The sequence below is a fragment of the Corvus kubaryi genome, unplaced genomic scaffold, assembly GCF_017639235.1.
Source record: "Corvus kubaryi isolate FWS band 111438036 unplaced genomic scaffold, C.kubaryi_AGA036_p1.0 66, whole genome shotgun sequence".
Lineage (NCBI taxonomy): Eukaryota > Metazoa > Chordata > Aves > Passeriformes > Corvidae > Corvus > Corvus kubaryi.
The window spans coordinates 4,308,384-4,329,392 of NW_024582054.1; the positions used below are offsets into that span (position 1 = coordinate 4,308,384).

Below are 21,009 nucleotides of genomic sequence, written 5' to 3' on the forward strand. Positions count from 1 at the left end.
ATAAACTGCAATGAATGGTGCAAATTTGAAAAAAGCCAGCAGCTGGTTTGAAATCTTGCCAAACCCATTGCTGTTTCTTACAGAACAATTTCCATAAAACTACTGTAAGGTAATCAAGTGGGAAGCCCTGTTTCCAACACAGCCATTCGAGAGAAATACGTTCCAAGCATAAGTGCTTTGAATATCTCACTTAAGGATCCCTATTTTCTCATGGACTTTTTCCATACAGATTTTCATGGACTTTTTCTAGTATTGGTAGTTTAAATAAAAAGCAACATACTGAAACGTATGTAGATTTCAGTAAGTGTAAATATCAATAAATACCTACAGAAATTCATGTCCAAAACCAGGCAATGATGGCGTGAAAGTGATCAGAAATAGAAATAACCACTTCCTTTCCTTTCCTTTCAAACAAGTAAACATACTGTTGAAAACTAATTGAAGAAATCAAATTCTACCCTATTCATAAATACCCTTTATAAAGAGATAATATATATTTTGCCTTTTAAAATGAAACTAAATTGGTGAGTAAAATAGGGGCAATTAATTTCAGATATTAAAGCCAAATTTTGAGTGCAATAAAAATGGTGATGCATCTGCATTATTGCCATTACTAATAATCATCACAACATATTCTAACACCTAATCTTGAGGCATCTGTGAATGGAACAGTATCTTCATGGTCATACAATTTTGAACTTGGATTTTAACACATCATCAGAATTTTGTCGTAATTTGTACTGCTACAGCTTATTAATTTTACAAAGACAGAAGTGTAGAAAAAAATTAAATACTATTTTCTTACACAGTCTCTTCAAGGAGCAAACAGAACAAGTTAAAATGATTGCTGATGTTAAAAATGGGACAATTCCCTGGAGCACTATAGTGCCTTCTCCTTTTTCCTGCTGTAGAAAATTAAAACAAGGAGAACGATCTTTGATTAATATTTTACTAAACAAAAAAGGCACAACTAAATAAAAAATTTCTGAAGCACAGGCAATGCACTTGGCACATACTGAATACTCCTTGCAGATCCAGAATACAGAATTGGATAAGCAGTGACCTAAGCCTCGCATAGTTTTATTTACAAAATAAAGTGCTTCTAACATCCATGTGAGAAAGGAGGTAATTAGAGGGGTAAGCAAAGTTGAATTTAACAAGATGAACTGTATTAAAAAATTTAGAATGAGAAGTCTGGAAAAGCGATTGTGACAAATGGTCTTTTGATTCTAAAACCCATTACCTTTTCCATCACATCTTTTTCCCTCATTTCCTAGCACCGTTTGTTGATACTTTGATGTTTAGTGATTGATACTATTTAACAGGACTATTTAATGGAATGGATTTGGTATGTTAGGGATTACAATAATGTTTGAACCTTTCCAGATAAATTGACTTCATCTAACTGCTTAATGATTAGTGTTCATTCCAAGTACTCTAAAGTGTCATTTAGGGCACTTAGAACAGATAGAGTAGGAGCACACCAAAGAAGTACAGTAGCATTGACACAGTGCATGAATCTTCCTGTGCACAGTAGGCTGTAAACATGTGCATAATTTTTTTTTTTTTTAAAACAATCATCTGAGTAATAGAGAGGCACAGAATGAGGATTACACACTTCTAATAGGTAGAAGTGAGGACATTAGGCCACATAACCAAGTCCTCCTTTTACAGACAAGAAATAAGGCATGGGAACTTGGCAGAAGAATGCTAAAGAAAAAGTATCTTGTACATTTTTCTCAAAACCTTCTGGGGAAATACTTGTTAAATATAGCTACAGTTCAAAAACTTGGATAATCAAGATGATGTAAGAATCTCCTTGATGAAAGAAATCCTCAATTTCTACTAGCAATTGTTCAGGCCAAGTCCTAAAAGAAAATGCCTTGTATTTTCTCTCTTGAAAAAAAAAAAAAAAAAAGACTATATTCACATTTAATGCATTGTTGCAGATGCAACGATAACATGATTCTGAGAACTACCTTTTGTAAAAGAGAAAGCTTATCTGCTTGGGTAAAAAGGATACCAGAAACAAGACCTTGATATGAAGGAGTCATTACAAAAAAATTTCCCAAAATTGAGATAAGGTTTATGTCTCCTGTGCCTTGTAGAAGGCACCCTATAGGTGCTATGCAAAATGATGGCACACACATATTCTAGAGTAAATGGTCAAATGGTCTACAGGAGCCTTACAATGGGCTCAATCTGTTTTTCAGAGAAACAACTAACTTTTTGGCTAAATGCCTTTGTTATAAAACCAGATCAAGAACAATTTTGCAGTTTTACACTACAATGAAATTGCCTGATTTCTTGACTACACGAAGATGGATTTGCTCTCAAAGGAGAAGTGTTTTTCATATGGATGCAAGAGATCGAAAGTGAAGAGGTACTCAATTAAAACAAGACTTATTTTGAAAAATATACTTTTCTGTATCAACAGACAAAATTTTATGCACCAAAGGAGACAAATGACGACTTTTCATCAGCCTTTTGCTAAAGTACCACTCTGACAGTCAAAAAACATTATTGAAATACTTTGACTCTGTTTTTTTGAGTGAAGAATAAAAAACATGCCAAGAAGGCTACTAGGTCTTGATAGAGAGCCTTGCAGATATGAAAATGAAAGATACTATTTTGTCTAAGCTAGAAACTATTAATTACAAAATGGAGTTAAATGAATTCAAAACAAGGAGTAAAAGTTTCCTTAAACATAGAAATAGGAAAAGAGAAAGCAGAAATACCATCATTTGAGGCTGGGAAGACATCAGTGGTAAACTGGGTAATGAAAAATAATACCTTTAGTGAATTTTGATTGGGGATGGTAATACATGATACAGGAACAAAGGCATAGTGATCAATGAGGATTAATATAATTACATTTGATGAGGCAGCTGCTCCTATAAACACGAAATGTAGGACAGGAACACATAGAAGTAAAAGCAGAATTGTTGGGAGGGCAAGAAAATTGCTAATTGGAAGGTAATTTTATTTGCTGAAAGCAGAAGAGGTGAAAGAGAATTTTGCAACTGAGTGATGTAGAAACTGACCCTATCTAGTATGTTCAATAATGATTTTGAGTGCTTTCAGATAAATATGAGAAGCATCATCATTACAGAATATTAAAGTAATCTTATCAGCAGGTATTCAATAACAATTAAGAGTGCTGTAAGAGAAATGGAGCGAAATTTGACACAAAACTCTGAACTAACAAAGATCTTTGATACAGGGGCAAGGACTTACCAGTTCCCGATAAAATCTCATATAAGAAAATACACAGTTTTGATCATGCAAGGAAGTTGAAATCTACAACAGATGCAGGAAAAGACTTTGGAATGAATTTTTTTTTAAAGCATAAAAATGAGGGAGCTTCACTTAATTAATGAAAATGAAATCTAAAAATTTTTATGCATCCCCTTTGTTTGTCTGGCTGAGGAATGAATACAAGAAAGGATTGGCCTATTTAAGTCAAAAGGAAAAAGGCAACAGAGTGCAGACTGACCAATGAGATAGTGAGATTCTAAAACAAGGCTTGAGACAGCTGTGCAGAAGGGAAAATCTATTTTTAGTTTGCTGATCTTTGATGGTATCACACACTATAATGTTAAATAATACGAGATATTGCTCAAAATAAGAGTTAAGATCATAGAATCACTAGGTGCCACATACTTTCAACTCCTCTACTTCCTAAAACCCTTTTTAAAGGTGAAACTGGACTTCAGGGACTATTAGTACACTTGCTAAAGAACCTACCACTTGAAGGGAATTGTATATTTACATCAAGAGAAAATTATTGTGTGTGCTTCAGATTCTTGTTTCTCTCTCACATCTTGCGTCAGATAGATGTTACTTCTGTGATGGAACCAGCAAACTTTTACTGCAGATGATAGATTAATCACAGCAACATGCATGCCTTGAAAGAGCTTTCTTAGTCTAAATATCAGTTTTGGCTCCTGTGAACACATAACCTGCCTGCTGCTGTTAGACTACCTTCAGTTGCCTGTTGTGCAACAGTAGCTGCTACAGGGCTATACTTCGGATTTATGCTGGAAACACTGTCAACAATATAGAGATGGTTTTGGTATTGCTGTGCAGTTCTTACAACACTATCAAAGCCTTTTCTGTTCCTCACCTCACCAGCAAATGGGCTGGGGATGCACAAAAATTTGGGATGGGACACGGTTGGAACAACTGACCCCAGCCAGAGAGATATCCCACACCGTATGGAGTTGTGCTCAGCTGTAAGGCTGGGAGAAGGAAGGTGGGGACATTTGGAATGATGGTGTTTGTCTTCCCATATAACTGTTACGAGTGATGGAGCCCTGCTCTCCTGGAGCTGGCTGATGATATCATGCCTGCCCATGGCAAGCATTGAATTAATTCCTTGTGTTGCTTTGCTTGTGTGTGCTTTTGCTTTCCCTATTAAACTGGCGTTACCTCAACCCACGAGTTTTCTCACTTTTACTCTTCTGATTCTCTCTCCCACTCCACTGGTGGGGGAGAAAGTGAGCAACTGCAGGGGGCTTGGTTGCCAGCTGGGGTTAAACCACAACAGTCTTTTTGGCACCACACATGGGGCTCAAAGTGTTTGAGATAATGACAGATTTGATTGAAGTGTGCTAGATTGAATTTATAGCTGTTATTTCTGTTCAGATAATAATCAGCAGGCTCCTGTGGTTGTCATGGGGCTCACTTGCCTGACTGTGTATTTATTAGTCCAGTGCTCCTTAGTGGCTGCTTTCTGCTTTTGATGCTTGTTGTAGTGCTGTGTAGCCCCATACTACCTCTGCCCCAGCCAAAATGTACATGAAATGCATATGATGATGATGAGGATGATGCAAAACTATGCATGATACAATATCAAACTGTGACATGCTTGCTTCAATAGCAAGCTAATATAGACTTCAGCATAAGAATCCTCCTTGAATATCTAACAGACATATTAAGAGTGGCAGAGAAGAGAAACGACATGTATGGATGGGGAAGCACCAGAAAGCATAGTGGAGGGAACATAAGAAAAATGTTGATGGCATGCAGATTAGTAGTTCATTTAGTTCACAGCACTTCATGCAGCTTCTGGGGATACCAAATGAGTAAAACCAGACAACTTAAGACGATTTACAGACCAAAACAGAGTTGAGCTGCTGAGAGATGAAATTGGAATGATAAATAGCAGGTTTACATAAGGAGAACACAGTACAGCAAGAAAATCTAACATATTCAAGAGGTGGAAGCAGGTGGAGTGACAAATATCCCCTTTACTGTCAGGTCCTAAGGAGTATAAAAGGCTACTTCTAAGTCAGTGGCATCCAACACTGACTTAATGGATACCGGCATAAGAAAGATGCTAGAGAAGTGGAGAACGTCATAGCTGTGCTCCACATCCTCTCCATCATTTCAAGCTATCCTGAACATTCCAGCTGGACACACACATATAGATGCTGGACAGACTACCGAATGCATGTATCTTTGTGCTTGTGAATACAAAGACATGAAAAGGTGAATGAAATCCTTTTTGTTTTAAAATAACATCACCTATCTCTCCTATACCATCTGGCACTGAACTTTGCTACACCATCATTAACTGTTTACTCTAATATGAAAGAAACTAGAAGATTGCTGTTTATCCTCACAGGTACATTTTAAAAACATTATTTAGTCAGAAAAGAACACAACAATAAGTGATGTGGATGATTTATTAGCTCAACAGTCAGTGAAGGAACAGAAGCTCAGAGTTGAGCTGTTGATTAAATCAGGTTAATGTATGAATGGACTATAAGACACTAAAGAAGAGGAACAGAAGAAAACCAAATTGCTACACACAGAACATAAGACAATATGAAAAGTCAGCCTATGAGATGCACAGTTTTACTCTTGAAATCATTTTTATGAAGAAATGGGATTTAGTCAATTGACATATGTAATAGCAACTAATAGTCCCAAGGAAAAAGACTGAATGGAGATGGGAAGTCAATATTTCTCTGATGCCATCTTCAGCAAGACATCAAAAGGATCATCAGGTGCCAGCAAACTCAACAAGCATCACTGAAAAAACCAAAACTAGATACATTTAAAATGTAGCTTGCAAACAATTCTGTAGAGGTGCATTCACAGTAATGTCTAATTGAAGACACTGGATGAAAGACAGATGTAACTACACAGCCGTCAATGAAAAAACTCCAAACCATTAAACAACCCCCCAAACCCTCATCTTGTGTTACATCAGAATTCAAACCAGAGATTTGTTTTGGATAGGAACTGAAAAGATGTCAGTTAGGGTTCTAATGTGAGAAGAATGCACATTGTTGCCCCATCTTAAAGAAATGACAAATTGAAGTTACCAGAATTTGAAAAAAACACTCGGCCTTGGAAGACAGCATAGTAAGAAATGAAAACTCGTGCTTCCAAAGCTAATTGAAAAAAATATTTCAAGAAGGAACTGACAATCTGATGCAGCATTAGCATGCTAGAACTCATACTAGAACTCATGCAATGCATGTGTGAGCCAGGATGCATGTATTGAAAGATTGTTCCTTTCTGAAGGAATACACATGCAGAATGGTTACAATTTGAAAAAAAAAAGTATTTCCAGGGAAAGACTGAGAAACTTTTTTTGACCTGTTTGAAAGTTTTCATTGGATTCAGGAAATGAATGAAATTCCATAGCTTAATAAATATCAACTAGTTATTAAGACATACAAATGTAGAGAAATTTTGCACATTAGAGCTTCTTTGTATGATTCAATATGTAACGGGTCTGAAAAGTAGCTGATTCTACGACTGCAAGAATTGTTCTGGATGTTCTAAATTCCCAATTACTTTAACATCCTTCTTTACTACTGCTATAAACAGTTCTTTAGCATGAATAAGGGAAGAGAACTATATTTTGGTGCTGCTATTTAATACCGACTCCAGGTATGAATAAATAAGGTACTACTTGAAGCATATATATTCAATAAAGAAAGCTAAGACAAATAAGTACTTCTACTGAAATACAGTGTTCAGCCTGCACTTTACCCCAGTCTTTCTTCTTCTTCTCCAGAGACTTGTTGATGGCTTTATTTTGGTACCAACAAAAAATGCCCAAAAGACTACCCTTGAAGTCTTTGACCTTCCTGCAAACTGTATCTTCTATTTTTGAAAGGATTTTAGTAACTATGATGTATCTGAGAGTTTTTTTAATATCCCAAGCATACCAAGCTGCTTCTCCCTTAGTTACAATGTCTCACTTTTGAAGCTGCAGCATGTTATTAACTAACAACTACCAGGGTTTGTAACCAAAACGTAAACTAAAAATAAAACTTGCTAGTGCTCCATTATCCACATGTTTTGCCAAGACAATACACTTTAAACAATGAGGGAAAAAGGTAATGACTTTGTGAAAATATTCTGGCATCTTAATTAGTAATTGATCTGAAAACCAGTGCTGCAGTGTATTGAGAAGAACCCAGAAGGATACAGTAGATTGATGTGCATTAGGAAGCAGGATTTGTCTTAAGGCAATTACAGCTACTTTCTACTCAAATAGACATTCTATTAGCATCTTTTTTTACTAAATATAATCTTCTGTAATCCTGGAATGTGCATTGAAAAAAATTATGAAGAAATTAAACCCAGAAATAATAATGAAAACATTGGAAGTTTCAGCAGGAACAAGTATCTAACTATGTCTGTGTGTATTTTTACAAGAAAAAGCAAGAAACCCTTGCAGCGTTTGGGGTGCATGTAGATCCTCCTAACAATTTAAAAAACATTTTTTCCACTTTTCTGTGCTCCTCAACCTAATCACAGCTAAACAGCTATGTCAAGCCACTTGCTACTTGCTCAAGAAAGTTCCTAGGTAGAATAAACTTCAGCTTATACAAACTTAATAAATAAAAAGGAAACAAACTTCACTTGGAAATTTAGTATATGCATTCAAACTTTAAAATACATTCACATACTTGCCATATGTCACTTGGATGACCAACTTCAGAAGAAACAGTAAGAATCAATACGAAAAAAAATTATGCACTTGAACACAAAATATCTACACTGTGGATAAAACTACAGCTTACCAAAACACACTTGAACAGCATCTTATTATTAACTAAGAACTTCTGATAAGGAACCTGATCTTTTACTGATAAATACTGAATATTTCTACTGAAAAATTTGTAACAACAGTAATTGACAAAAAACCAAAAACATCTTTCCAACTCCACCTGCTCCCATCTGCTAATGTGCTTACTTCACATAGCAATTCTATATTGAAAACACACTAGACTGAAAACATAAATCATAATTAGGTTTAGTATTAATTTGTAATTCATTTGACTGTGTGGACATCAATGTACACATTTAATATTAAAGTGGTCATTCATGACAGATCATTTTTTGTTAGCAGTAAGCATGAGAAATTACTGAAATAATAAGATTTTTTTTTTGTCAGAGAAACAACTTTCATCAGCATTTTTTTCTTTAAAAAAAAGTTTAATGTATTCTTCTAGGCTATTTCATTTCAGAAATTCTCTGCAACTGGAACATTTACATAAACTACACGTGTCACACTTTCTGCATTGGGAATATTAGGTCTTTAGAGAGAATGTCTACTTATGAATAATAAAGACAATAGTGCTTCATAGGAGACAGAAAGTAACAGAAAGTGACCAACTAGCAGAATTAAATGTACTGTGTTACAAAGAAGGTATGGACGGATAGAGCAGTGGAGAGGTGAGATGACCGTTTTGCTGGACTTGAAAAAAATTCTGAAAAGTAGACTTGCTTGTTCATTTTAGCTGTAAGATAGAGCCTATAAACTTTCATTACATAGGAATCAAAAGTTACCTATGGCAACTACAAATACGTAAGGATCTAACTTACCACTGAGGGTTTTGTCTGGTTCAGTGTAACTAAACAATGGATAGCTAGGGAAGGGACAAAAAAGTAGCAAGCGAAGCAGAGAGAGATTTTCTCTTAAGCAGAATATAAGGAGTGAAGGGAACAAAGTAGCAAGATGGAAAAAACCCCACACTCTCATCTTAAAAGTACTGTAACAAGTTCCTTAGGATCCTTCACGATCAAAGATAACTCTGAAAGAAACTTTGCATATTGAAGTGAAAGAACTGAACATCAGTGAGACTGATGATCTTGCAAAGTGAAATACTTTGAACACCTCTTGTCACTGAAATGAATTCCTGGCAATAATTAAAAACCTGTCCTTGGTCTTCTAAATCTGCTTCATTTGACTTTGACACACAACATTGCCAAAGATTAAGTACGGTTTACATCATTTATGTATGGGAGAAGCGGAAATTTCAACTTGAAAACTGTAATTTTCTTTTATACTAATATGATCCCCCTAAGAGTGGAACAAAATTGGAAGTTTGAAATAATGACTCAGTCATATACTCTGGATATATTCTTTTAAGTTATCTGATGTTACAGATCAAAAATTTTATACTGTAAGCTTAAAAAAAATCCCAAGAGTCAACATTAATGCAAATATAAAAAAATTCTCCATATTTGTAAAAGTATTTTACCCTAGGTACCCCTACTGCTTTTGTGTCTGAAAAGAACTTTACTTCATGAAAATGTCAACCACAAACACAGACGAAAACATAGTAAGATCTTAGAATCTGAGCAGCTACTGGAAATGACAAGAAAAACTTGCAAGCCACACCGTGTCATCCTAAACTTCTGTCATGTGAATATTCAGCAAATTCATCCAACCAAGAAAGTAGTAAAACTTTTAAACGATCAAAACTATATTGAACAAGATAAAAACATGTCACAACCACTATCAACTTTATGGTTGAAAAAGAGAGGACTGTTAGTGCAGTTTTCCTCTGAGTAAAACTTAGATTGCCTCTATATGTGAATCCATCTACTATAAATATGGTTTAAATGTTCTTTGTGCAGTGGTTGATTTTGTTTGAAACTCAAATACAATTTAGAGAACAAGAAAGGTGTTCTACAGAGATTTATTAAAAGCTAACAAAAGCTGGTTTGCTTAGTCTTGGGGATGTACCTAATCATTGACACAGAGTAGTCCCAACGGCAATTTGTCTTAAAAAGTTCTTACCTCCAAAGAAATAGAATTACTTCTTTTACCAGGAAATTACATTTTTGAAGACTGATTAAAATATCCAGGTTCAATATTTATCATTTAGTTCTTTGTTAGAAACAGAGACTTTCAGAAAACTTGGATGGTAAGTTGTAAACAGTAAAGCAAATTTACAATTAAATGTTGTATTTGTCTACATGATCTGGTTGTATACATAAACAACATTAGGTTTTCCAAAATATGATTATGAAAAGGTAAAATCTTCTAACAGATCAATCAGGAGCATTAGTAATGTGTTCTCCCATGCCTTTTCTCCAATATCCTCATGCATTAGTAACCTGCTACTTACATTCATTTAATAGAGGTGCTCCCGTCATTGCAGAAGCTTGATTTTTTTTTTTTTTTCTGAGACACACAGAACTTTCTGTTATTCAGCAAATTCAGTAAGAGAGATGTAAGGGTTCATGTACACTTAGGACAAAAAATACAACAAGAAAATGGTACAACAAAATAAACTGGAATATGCAGTTGACAAAGAAATATAGTGCCACTTGCTCTGTGGCTAGACCACCACTCCAAAAATTAGTATAATCAAAGAAGTAATTTCTTTCCCCTGACACTTCCTCATCTTTGTTTCATGTCATATATACATGTTTTGGAGCCCTGAAATGAGTTCCTAGACCAGCAAATGAGAGTATTGAAAATATACACACTTGCAGATTAAAGAAGCAAAAAAAAACCACCTTGGAACATCACCTGGATGCTGAAGTTCAATTTACTTTTATTCTCATTACTGTGTGGGGAAGAGGGCAGTGTAAACTTAATTTCATATTGCATTATTAGAAAGCCAGAATCCAGAAGGAAAAACAGAATAAGTGAAGATATTTAGACATGTTGATAATCTTGAAGAATCGGAATGAACCATATTTCTTGATAAATTCAGATGATGTTTGAGAACTTGAGGATACTGTAAAGGACCGAACAAAAAGATAATGGGTAGTTTCTTTGTTTTTTTAAAAGTAATACATAAAATGGACCAAGAACTCTCTCAGTGGTAAAGAAGTTTATGTGCAAAATTGAATTTCTAAGTAACCAGAACAGATGCCATCACCTGTCAGGTTTATTTTCCAGCTGGATTTTTTTTTATTTTTCCCTATATCAGCTTGTAACAAACCACTGTAAAATACATCACAGAAAATCTAATCTGGCTAGATGTTGCATGGCAGTTCCTGTTATAAAAGTGGTGTGGTCTCACACATTTTGAACAAAACCAGATTTTGCAATAATACATGAAAAGCAGGTCTCAATATGAAATACCAAATCATGATTTAATTATGAAATGAGCTCATCTCCACTAATTTCCCAAACACAGTTTCAGATTTTCAATCTGTTTCAAACTTCTTGTACATTCCTTCTGTAATCTCTAAATCTTTCAAGACAGTCTAGAGGACGGCATTCTGCTTCATATCAGATAGGCTTTACTCCTTCCCATTGTGATAAACTTCCTGAAAATATACAGGCTTCATCTAGAGCTATTTTTCAGCAGAGCTGTCTCTTATTTATGCCTGTTACTAGTCACCTTTGGTTTTATTTGGCCAATTTTGTTTTATCAACAGGCATAAGGCTCAGTGCAGTTTCTCTGTTTTGTCTTGCTCTTCTGCTCTGAGCGTTCTAATGTAAAACGCTCAGAATTTTTATTTTTAAGCTGTCAGACAAGACACAATTTTTTAGGAAAAAAGTGAAGGAGATGCTTACAGATAGAATTCACTGAACAAGCTTAAGAAAAGTAGACTATATAATGAAGCTCAAGTTTACTGTCTATCAGAATAATTTTGATTCTATTACAGTGAAGGTAAGTACTGCATAAAACAATCCCATAGGTTAAACCAAAATATTTCTATGGGTGATTGCCAATACATCTTTTTTGCTCACAGAAAAGAATGAGACAGTAGGAGAGAATAACTAGCAGATGCTGTCAATCCTTTTAGCGAGCAGAATAATCTTCAAGGATCATGAGTTAGATAAGGAAGAATGTTATTATTTGTCATCTGCTACTGGTTTATTAGTATGCCAGCATCTGGTGCCACAGAAGGTCTTTGTGATGTGAATGCACAAAGTGAATTTAGACAGTTTTCTTCTGCTGAAAGGAATTCTGCTGAAGGTAAACATTACAGGCCTTGCCACTGGTCAATTTGCTTAGTTTTTGATGTATGCTATTTTAAGTTTGATAAAAACAGAACATAGAGAGTTCACCTCAATGATTCAATAGTATAGTCTAATCACTAAGAACTGAATAATAATCCCACAAGGTTGGCATTAAAACTTTCTTTCTATTGAATTTAGGCTGGTTTTTGTTTCCAAATGTCAGGCAGCAAATATCTAAGTTTGAGCAAAGCCAGTTGGTTTGAAAGTCTTAAACTGAACAATAATAAAGTGGGGCACAGATCTGCCCCAGCCCAGGCTAGAAATTTGCACATACTTTTTCTTTACAAAGTACTACTTGCTTAATGTTGTTACTCAGTGGCAGGATTATCTATGTTCCTGGGGATACTAAAGGATATTAAATACATTCAAGGTGCTAACAATTTCATATTCATGATTGATATTGCAAGAGATAACATGAAACTTCAGTAACCATAAGGTGTTGGTGGACCCACATGTCAAATTGTGCAACAGTACACATGGGACAAGCTACACTGTCCTGCATTTATCTATTATATAGAATGACACAACCCTTGCATGCGAACCAACCTTGTTCAGCAGAGGCAATACATTAATCTGATAGATTACAAGGCTGAGCATGGAGCTTGCAAGGCATAAATGTACTTACTTTTGGTGTTGGGCAGGATGCAGTGGAGAGGCGAGAGGTGGCTTGGGCACGAGGAGATTCTGAAGGAGTAGTACTGAGGGAGGCTGTATCACGTGGGAGAACCTGAACACCACGAGAGATGATGGAATCTGGAATCTTAAAAAGAAGAGGGATGGAATTAATAGCAAAAAATATACTGTATGTAAAACTTCCTTAAAACCTTACCTCAGAAACAAGGAATACCCCACTCCTGAGCTTGCACACTGCCTAATACTCAGTGCTTGGCAGTGGTTAATGGCATAGTCTCCTAATTTCAGTAACAAATACCTAACAAATATATAAGGTCACGTTCTAACTGAAGTTGCATAGAACATACAAGTTGTCCTGAAAAACCTATGAATCAAAGATACTACAACAAGAAATAATAAGAAAATAATGGTTTCCTTTTAAACCTTTGTTTCAAACCCAACAATGACCAACAATGATTTCTACCATGGCACGAAGGGAGGCAGACTTTCCATTCACTAACTACGGCACAATACTCTGAAAACTATTTGCTAGCAATTGACTGAACCCCTCTAAAGAAATGTCATGCAGTGAGAAAATTTCTCACAAGAAATGTCATGCAGTGAGTAAATACTCTTCATTCCTTTATGAAGACTCTATTTCAGCTACAAAAATTCTCAGTGTAAGGTTTGTGCTGCAAAAGCTATAGGCCTCTCTGGAGCAAGTAAAGGCAAAAGCATTAGAAACCACCATCCAAAGCCAACACTTGGTTTAAAATACATTCTGAGGAGAAAAATAAAAACTCAGTCTTTTTTTTACTTCCCACATTATATATTAGAGTGCCAGTTAGGAGAGCATATCCCTCCTGATGCACAACTGGCAAACTGGTAACAACGGATGAGGAAAAGGCTGAGGCAATCAACAACTTTTTGCCTCCGTCTTCACTGGCAACCTCTCTTCTCTTACTTCTTGAATGGATGGACCTTAAGCCAGAGGGATGATTAAGCCCCTCTGTAAGGGACGATCAGGTTCATGACCACCTGAGGAACCTGGATGTACATAAGTCTATGGGACCTGATGAGATGCATCCCAGAGTCCTGACGGAATAGACTAATGTAGTTGCTAAACCACTGTCCATGGCATTGGAAAAGTCAAGGCAGAGAGATGAAGTCCCAGGTGACTGGAAGAAGGGAACATTGCATCCATCTTAAAAAAGGGTAGGAAGGAGGACCCTGGGAACTACTGACCTGTCAGTCTCACCTCTGTGCCTGGGAAGATCACGGAACAGATCCTCCTAGAAGCTCTGCTAAGGAATATGGAGGGCAGGGAGGTGATCTGAAGCAGCCAGCATGGCTTCACTGAGGGAAAATCCTGGGAAAATTCTATCACAACTAACCAGAAAATGTAGACATTGAGATCTTTGAAGGAATGTATATACACATGCATATTTTAAGATCTTTCTCTTCATTAAGAATTTCTTAGTTCAGCCTGATGTTCAAGTTCTGAGAGAACCATCAGAAGAACCCCTGTTTCTGGGGAAGATGGCAGTAGCAGACAATAAAAGGAAGGAAGAAAGGAAGATCCAGTGACAAGCCAAATCATGAATGCTGGGCATTTCCAGACAGGATATTTTTAATAAACGGAGATGCTGTTACCCACTCTGCATCCAGGCATTTTGAGCATTCCTGCCTACTAAGAATTTAGGGCAGACAGAAGCCACTGGAAAGTATGTCCTTCCAGGAACAAGCTTGAATCCTAGCTTTTAGTATGTGTTACAGTATTAGAACATTGAGAGAGTTTTGTTGCTTGTCTCAGTGTAGTTAAAATGACCAATCTTAATACTTGTGTCATTAAATACTGGTTTTTTATTATGATTTCCCACTTCCTCAACTTCCTTGGTTCCCCTCTATAAATAAGGATTTTGTCTAATGACCCCTGACTTAGACATACTGGGTCATACCTAGGGGATCTTATTTCACCATATACTCTCCTCCCCATGTTAAGAGTTTCTTCTGTTTCTAACTTGGTTTATAAGTAGTGTGAAAACAGGTTTTGTTCTCAGAGTGACACCAGCTGCCTCCCTTCTGCTCTGCTGTGTTTGTAGACTTAACAGTGTTTTTTGCCAGTCAGTTTTTGTCAGCTCTCCTCAGAGGATCTTTCAAGGCTAAGCAACTCATGCTACAATTTCCATTGTAAATTATGAAGTCAGCAAAGTTTCTTTTCACGATGGACAACTATGTTGGGGATATCTTCCTCTTCAGAAACAGTGCCTAACTGGCCTCTACATGGAATATTCTGATTTGCAAATCACATCTCAGAGATGTATCTTAGAGGTAAACTGAATCAATGATATTCTGAACGTTCAAATGGTTTGTAGAGAGAAGCATGATTTCCCTTCTGTCCACTTTTTCTCCTGAATTCCCATCTTAAATTCATTAAACTGCAAAACAGGCTGACATCCCTAAGTTTTATATTGGCATAGATAGTCCCTACAACTTTCAGTGCTTCCTTTTAATCTCCATGCCTAAGGAAAATACAGCAAAAAAAAATGTTTTGAGACAGGCATAAGATAAAAAATGACAAAAACAAAGAACAAATAGTTTTAAGTCTTCAAATAAGATATCTTTTCTTTACTCTCCTCTGATAAAAAGCTGCACACATCTTGATATGATTGTGTATGGGTCCATTACCCCTTTTATGTACTCGTAGACAGCACAAAACAAAGAACAATGTTGCTTTTGAAAATTATATCATGATCCAGGTCTTTCTAGATTTACTCTGGGTACTTTAGAGTAACCAGATATTTCATAGTGTCTCATACACTTCAGGCAAGAAACTTTTTTTAAATTTCCCATCATATTGAGCAATAATTGCTTCTAAAATTTTATCTGATACCACCTTTTTTTATCTGATACCTCTCTCTACAATAAAGTGACTGAGACAATCCCAGTTTCCCCTGAACTGCATGTGTAATACTGATTTTTGCCTGTGAGAAAATTAGAATTTAAGTAAAAATTCAGCCAGGATATTAATCAGAAAAGGAAGTTGAAGATAAAGGGAAAAGATGATCACAGGCATTTAATTTCAATGAAAATTATTTCCAAATCTCTACCTTTACATAAAATGCAATTATCAAAAAATAATTCATATATAAACTTATCTAGAACTCTAAGTTCTAGAGAAAAAATTCTCACTGAGAGCATTAAGTTAGTTCACAGTTACAAATTTTGCTCTTTTTCTAATATGAAAGTGGAATGTGCTGTATTGCTAAAAGCAGCACTAGCGTTCTTTAAACCATTACAACCTGCTGAATTCACTGAAGGTACTATTGGTACCTAGAAGGTATGTCTATTCCATTAACAGAAATACATACAAATATAATGTGACATGGGGAATTTCTCATTTTTCTCACCTACATTTACTAAGTTTTTGAATTTTACTATTAAAAAATTGAATTCAGGCAATCTAAGTCTCTAATCAAAGTGACTTCTTGTTAACTGTTAGAGAGGTTAATAAACCCGTGAGAAATTTCTGCGTGTCCTGAAATGAATAACCTGAAATGAAGTAAGGCAGGAATATTATTGCATTTTGGATAGATTGTTCTTTTAACTTTCACTAAGCCACATTGAGCATTTATGATGTGTCTCCCTAAAATTTTTTATTAATTTTCCTGCTTCAAATAAATTGAATACAGAGTAGAGATCTCAAAACTTTAAATGGGGTACAGTAAAATTCTTAGTTCTTAGTGAAAATAATTTCCATTTGCACTAGTTGGAGTGGAAAACCTGTTGTAACATACTGATGAAGACAGAAATGAATGAGAAGTTAATGAAGTGACAGAGAAAGATATTCACCATATCCATCAGTCATTGCTTCTACAATTTTTATCTGACCTGGCTTTTCTCTGAAGTACTTTTATATTGGTTTAAATATTTGTGTTTTCATATTAGAGAACTTTGACAAGAGCATTGACAAGAAGGGGAAAAAGGAAAAGATATGACTTTTTTATTCTCTTTCGCCCAGAACTGAAACAAAGATTGACAATGATGGTGAGGTAAGAAAACAATCTGTAGATGGCAATTACTATGACTGCTATACAAGAGAAAAAAAAGTCTTAAAACATACAGAAAGGACAACTTAAAAAACCCAATAACCTGCCAAAAAACTAACCACTTTCTGCTCTGAGTCTGAAGATCTGGTTTGGATTATAGAATGCATAAAGCAATAGCTCAAGAGTAATCTCTAAAAGAACACAGAAACATGGATGACAGTTTAACTGTGTTCTTCATAGAGGTTAAATACACTGTTCTACTGATACTGAAGAATATGGTGCAAATTCTAGTTCAGCAACCTCAACTCAAAAAAAGAAAGAGCTACTGCAAGAAATGGGGGTATGCATGTATGTATATGTATTATAAAGCTATATATAGCTTTATCATCACGTGGGTGAACTTTAAAGTCTTCGCATTTCCTGAGTGACTTTTCAAGAGACACAGAATCATGTTTTAAGTACAGAGGTGTTAGGCTATTTGACTGATGGTTTAAATTACTATTTGCCTAAAGGAACAGGTCCTTTTTTACCATTCATTCAAATAGTTTTCTACTATTCACTAAAACCCAGTAATTTATAGTAAGTCCAGTGTTTGCTGACTCCTGAAGTCTTCTGTTTTTGAGAAATTCTAAACAGAAAAAAAAATGAGGGAGAAACTGCAAGTGACGAAAGCAAACTATGAATACCCAGCACAAATGTTGTATTGACAAAAAAACTACTGAGAGAAAAGCAGCAAAGCAAGACAAAGGGGAAAAAGTTACAATTTCATAGCTCTAATGCAGTGATTTTAGGAGATTATTTTAATTATACTCAATTATTGAGTCTATTAGATGATAAAACCAATGACTAATCAGAAACATAGGCTTTATAGCAATTATTATCTCAGAGTTAAATGATTCAAACTGACAACACACATGACCTTTACCTTGTTTAGCTCTTTATCTTAAACAGGTATTTTCTGTAACATGTGCTCTCAAAGATAGCACTGATGTGTCTTTGTTAGAAGAAAATAAATAACACCGTCTGTTCATACACAGACTAGGAAGCAGGCAGAGCATTTTTAGTTAGTGTTAGTGCAAAAGCCTCTTGGAAGTGTCTCTTACCAGTTCTCCTGCACTGCCTGCTGCATGATGGCAATAATTGATGAGACCAGGGATGGGCTGTTGACCTTTAGCCATGATAACAGCTGGACTGGTATAGGATGGATGCTTCTAATGCACAACACATAACAGCTATGAGTACAGTGAGAGGAAAACATGAAACTGTACAAGCAAATGACCAAAAACGAATGAGGTGAAAACTGTGACACTGAAATGCCAAGCTCATACGAACACAGCCAGTTGAGATGTCAGGTATTTACTGCCTTTAAAAGTGGCACATATTATTTATCTTTGCCTGCATCAAAAGAAATTAAACAATTTAAAATTTGCATTAATAAAAACTGATACTTGGAAACAATAATTACCTTAATTCATCCCTGCAAAGACATATGTAATCAGGATTTTCTGTATATTGGGAGATGATCTCCAGCTGCAGCTGTCTTAGAAATGTCAAGATGTCTCAGACCTGAATTCATATTTCTGGAGTTAGAATGTTGCTGCTTTGGTTTAGAAATTGTTTAATATAATTTTGATTTACTTAGACTTTCAATTCTCATAATAGGAATTAAAAGCAAAACTTGTGGAGTAGACATAGAACAAAGCAGTTTGGAAAAAACTGTTTCCAAACACACAGGGATACATTATCATTCCATTTGAAAACTGAACACATAAAACTGAGGTAAATATTTATATATTGCTTCAAATAATAGAATAATTCTTGGGAAAATATTTAAAATTCAAACTGAAATTATTTACAAGTGTTGCCTCATTTTTTTATTTTATTATTTCTTTTATTTCTTTTTCCACTTTATTATTTTAGTTTGAGTAAGGCTGATGTATGATTACTAGTTAAAGCAAGGCTATAAAGACAATATGATATCTAGTTTGTTGGCAGAATTTCACATCTCTTATGCAGACAGGCACACTGGAATACAGTAATCTGGATAGTTTATTACTTAGTATGCTACCTGTCTGTCATACTTTTATCGCTGTTTTCAGAAATTAACATTTTAATTTCAAATTAGATATTATGGGTTGGAAAATTTTGTTGTGATTCCTGAACATGCCGCCTACTGAACTTTGCATGTTCAGGCGTGTGAGTACTTTGAATTTAAAAAAAGCTACTAAAACAAGTCTGGCACATCAGAATGGTATCATAAAACATATGTTAATACCACAATAATAAATAATATGTCTCCCACTGGAATTTGAAATCACCTACCGAAACAGAATTCATATATTTCTATGAAGGTCTACTTCTACAAAATGTACCTAAAATATATCTGTTTGACATGAAGACATCAATGTATAGTCTTAAGATGCAAATGAATATCGGTGGAAAGTGCCTCAGACAGAAACTGAATGGTCTCTTAAGGGAAGAAGCCAGACTCACCTTAGCTGCAATGGCTGCTGCTGTTATATGTGAAGAAGAACTGTCCTCTGTTGAGGCAACTCCACTATCCTTCTTCTCTTCCTCCTCTTCCTCACACTGCACTCCTTTGTCTTCCGTCTGTTTGTGAGGGCTGGTGGTTGGAGGAGGAGAAAGAGGAGGTGGTGGTGAAGGTAGATCTTCAAGCTCATCGTGTACCTCCTTTACTTTTACAATGGCATCCCGCAAAAGATCAATGGCGTGAGGTAGGGCTGGCAGTATAAACTGAAAGCATTCCTATGCACAACGAGAAGAGAAATCACTATGAAAAGTTACCTGCAGGTGCAAATAGGAATTTACTCTTCAAATATATTTGGGATTTAGATGCACCTTTATGATCTATCTGATCATAAATAAAACATAACATGTCCTATGCAACTGCTCTTAAAAGGTAAAAAATGAACTCAGAAACAGACCTGGTAACAATTCTATATATTTTTGTCTTTTTTTTTTTCATGCAAATACCATAAATTTCAAAACAGGGCTACTGCAATTAAGCTAATATTGTACTAGAACTTCAGAAAACAAGAGCTAAATTTTTGGGAATATGTAATACAGAAAACAGTTCACAGCAGCTGGCAGAATGCTACAAAAATGCAGAATAAAAACATTAACTATATACCTGCAGGAATATTAGCTTCAAATCTTTCCTACTATGCTCCCTCACAATTAGAGAACAATTCATAAAGGTTTCCATAATTACACTTGTATATAATTATATCCTTTTTTATTCATGGACTTATTATATACTAGAAGAATGACAAACTACACTGATGTCATTATAATTATATGTAGCTCAGAAAAAATATTTCATAAATAATCAGTTTTTCAAACCTCTCCTTGTTCTATAACCTCTAAAACAATGAAAAATTTATTTTAGATGGCTGGAGAAAGCAAAACTGCAGAGGCTGTGCAATCGCTCTTGTTCCATAATGGGCATACATATAGCTACCATATATAGCTACCTATACTGCTAAAATACACTGGTGTTCATCAAATCAAGCGGGACCTCAGGATGTCATGTGCTGCAGCTGCCTGCTCAGATCAGGGTCAGTATGAAACTCAGGCTTCTTAAGGCTTGTTCAGTAAAGTCTTGAAAAATAATCCAAGAACAGAGACTGCACAACCCTTCTTGAAAATGTGCTTTAATGCTTAATTACCCTCAAAGTGTTTGGGCTTTTTTTTTCAGTTTTGTTTTGGTTTTCCATTTCTTTTCATCAATCTGGAAGGTACCTCATTCAATTTACGACTATTTCTCTCAATCTCCTCCCAGGCACCTCAACAAAAAGTTTTCTTATGTCATTTGAGGAGACTGCATATAAACATTAAAGTATTGGAAAATGATGGCAGGGTCACAAGCATTAATTGCCATGGCAATGCAGTCAGGACCACACAAGTTGACAGACAAAGCTGGTGCTATTCCTTTTGTGGCACTTCAGTTTTGTTTCATTTAAAAAATGATTTAAAAAAATGTATTCTGACATTTTAGAGTACCCAGAAAATAAAAAATAAGTTCAAAAACAGATAATGAAATAAATATATTCAATAAATAAATATGACTATGTATACAAAATA

The 21,009-nt window shown here is 35.4% G+C and overlaps 1 protein-coding gene across 32 annotated transcripts in view; it reads right to left on the reverse strand.

Annotated features, from left to right (window-relative positions):
• GPHN (gephyrin) overlaps positions 1 to 21,009 on the reverse strand; it is a 282,202-nt gene that overhangs the window by 83,806 nt on the left and 177,387 nt on the right. For 20 of the 32 annotated variants that reach the window (XM_042047195.1, XM_042047211.1, XM_042047217.1 and 17 more), the window contains 3 exons: positions 19,399 to 19,671; positions 18,009 to 18,116; positions 12,870 to 13,004 (listed from right to left, as the gene is read on the reverse strand). In XM_042047195.1, the coding sequence (XP_041903129.1) occupies positions 12,870 to 13,004; positions 18,009 to 18,116; positions 19,399 to 19,671 (516 nt within the window). The remainder of the gene's footprint in view (positions 1 to 12,869; positions 13,005 to 18,008; positions 18,117 to 19,398; positions 19,672 to 21,009) is intronic. The other 12 variants (XM_042047216.1, XM_042047218.1, XM_042047205.1 and 9 more) reach the window with 1 other exon arrangement.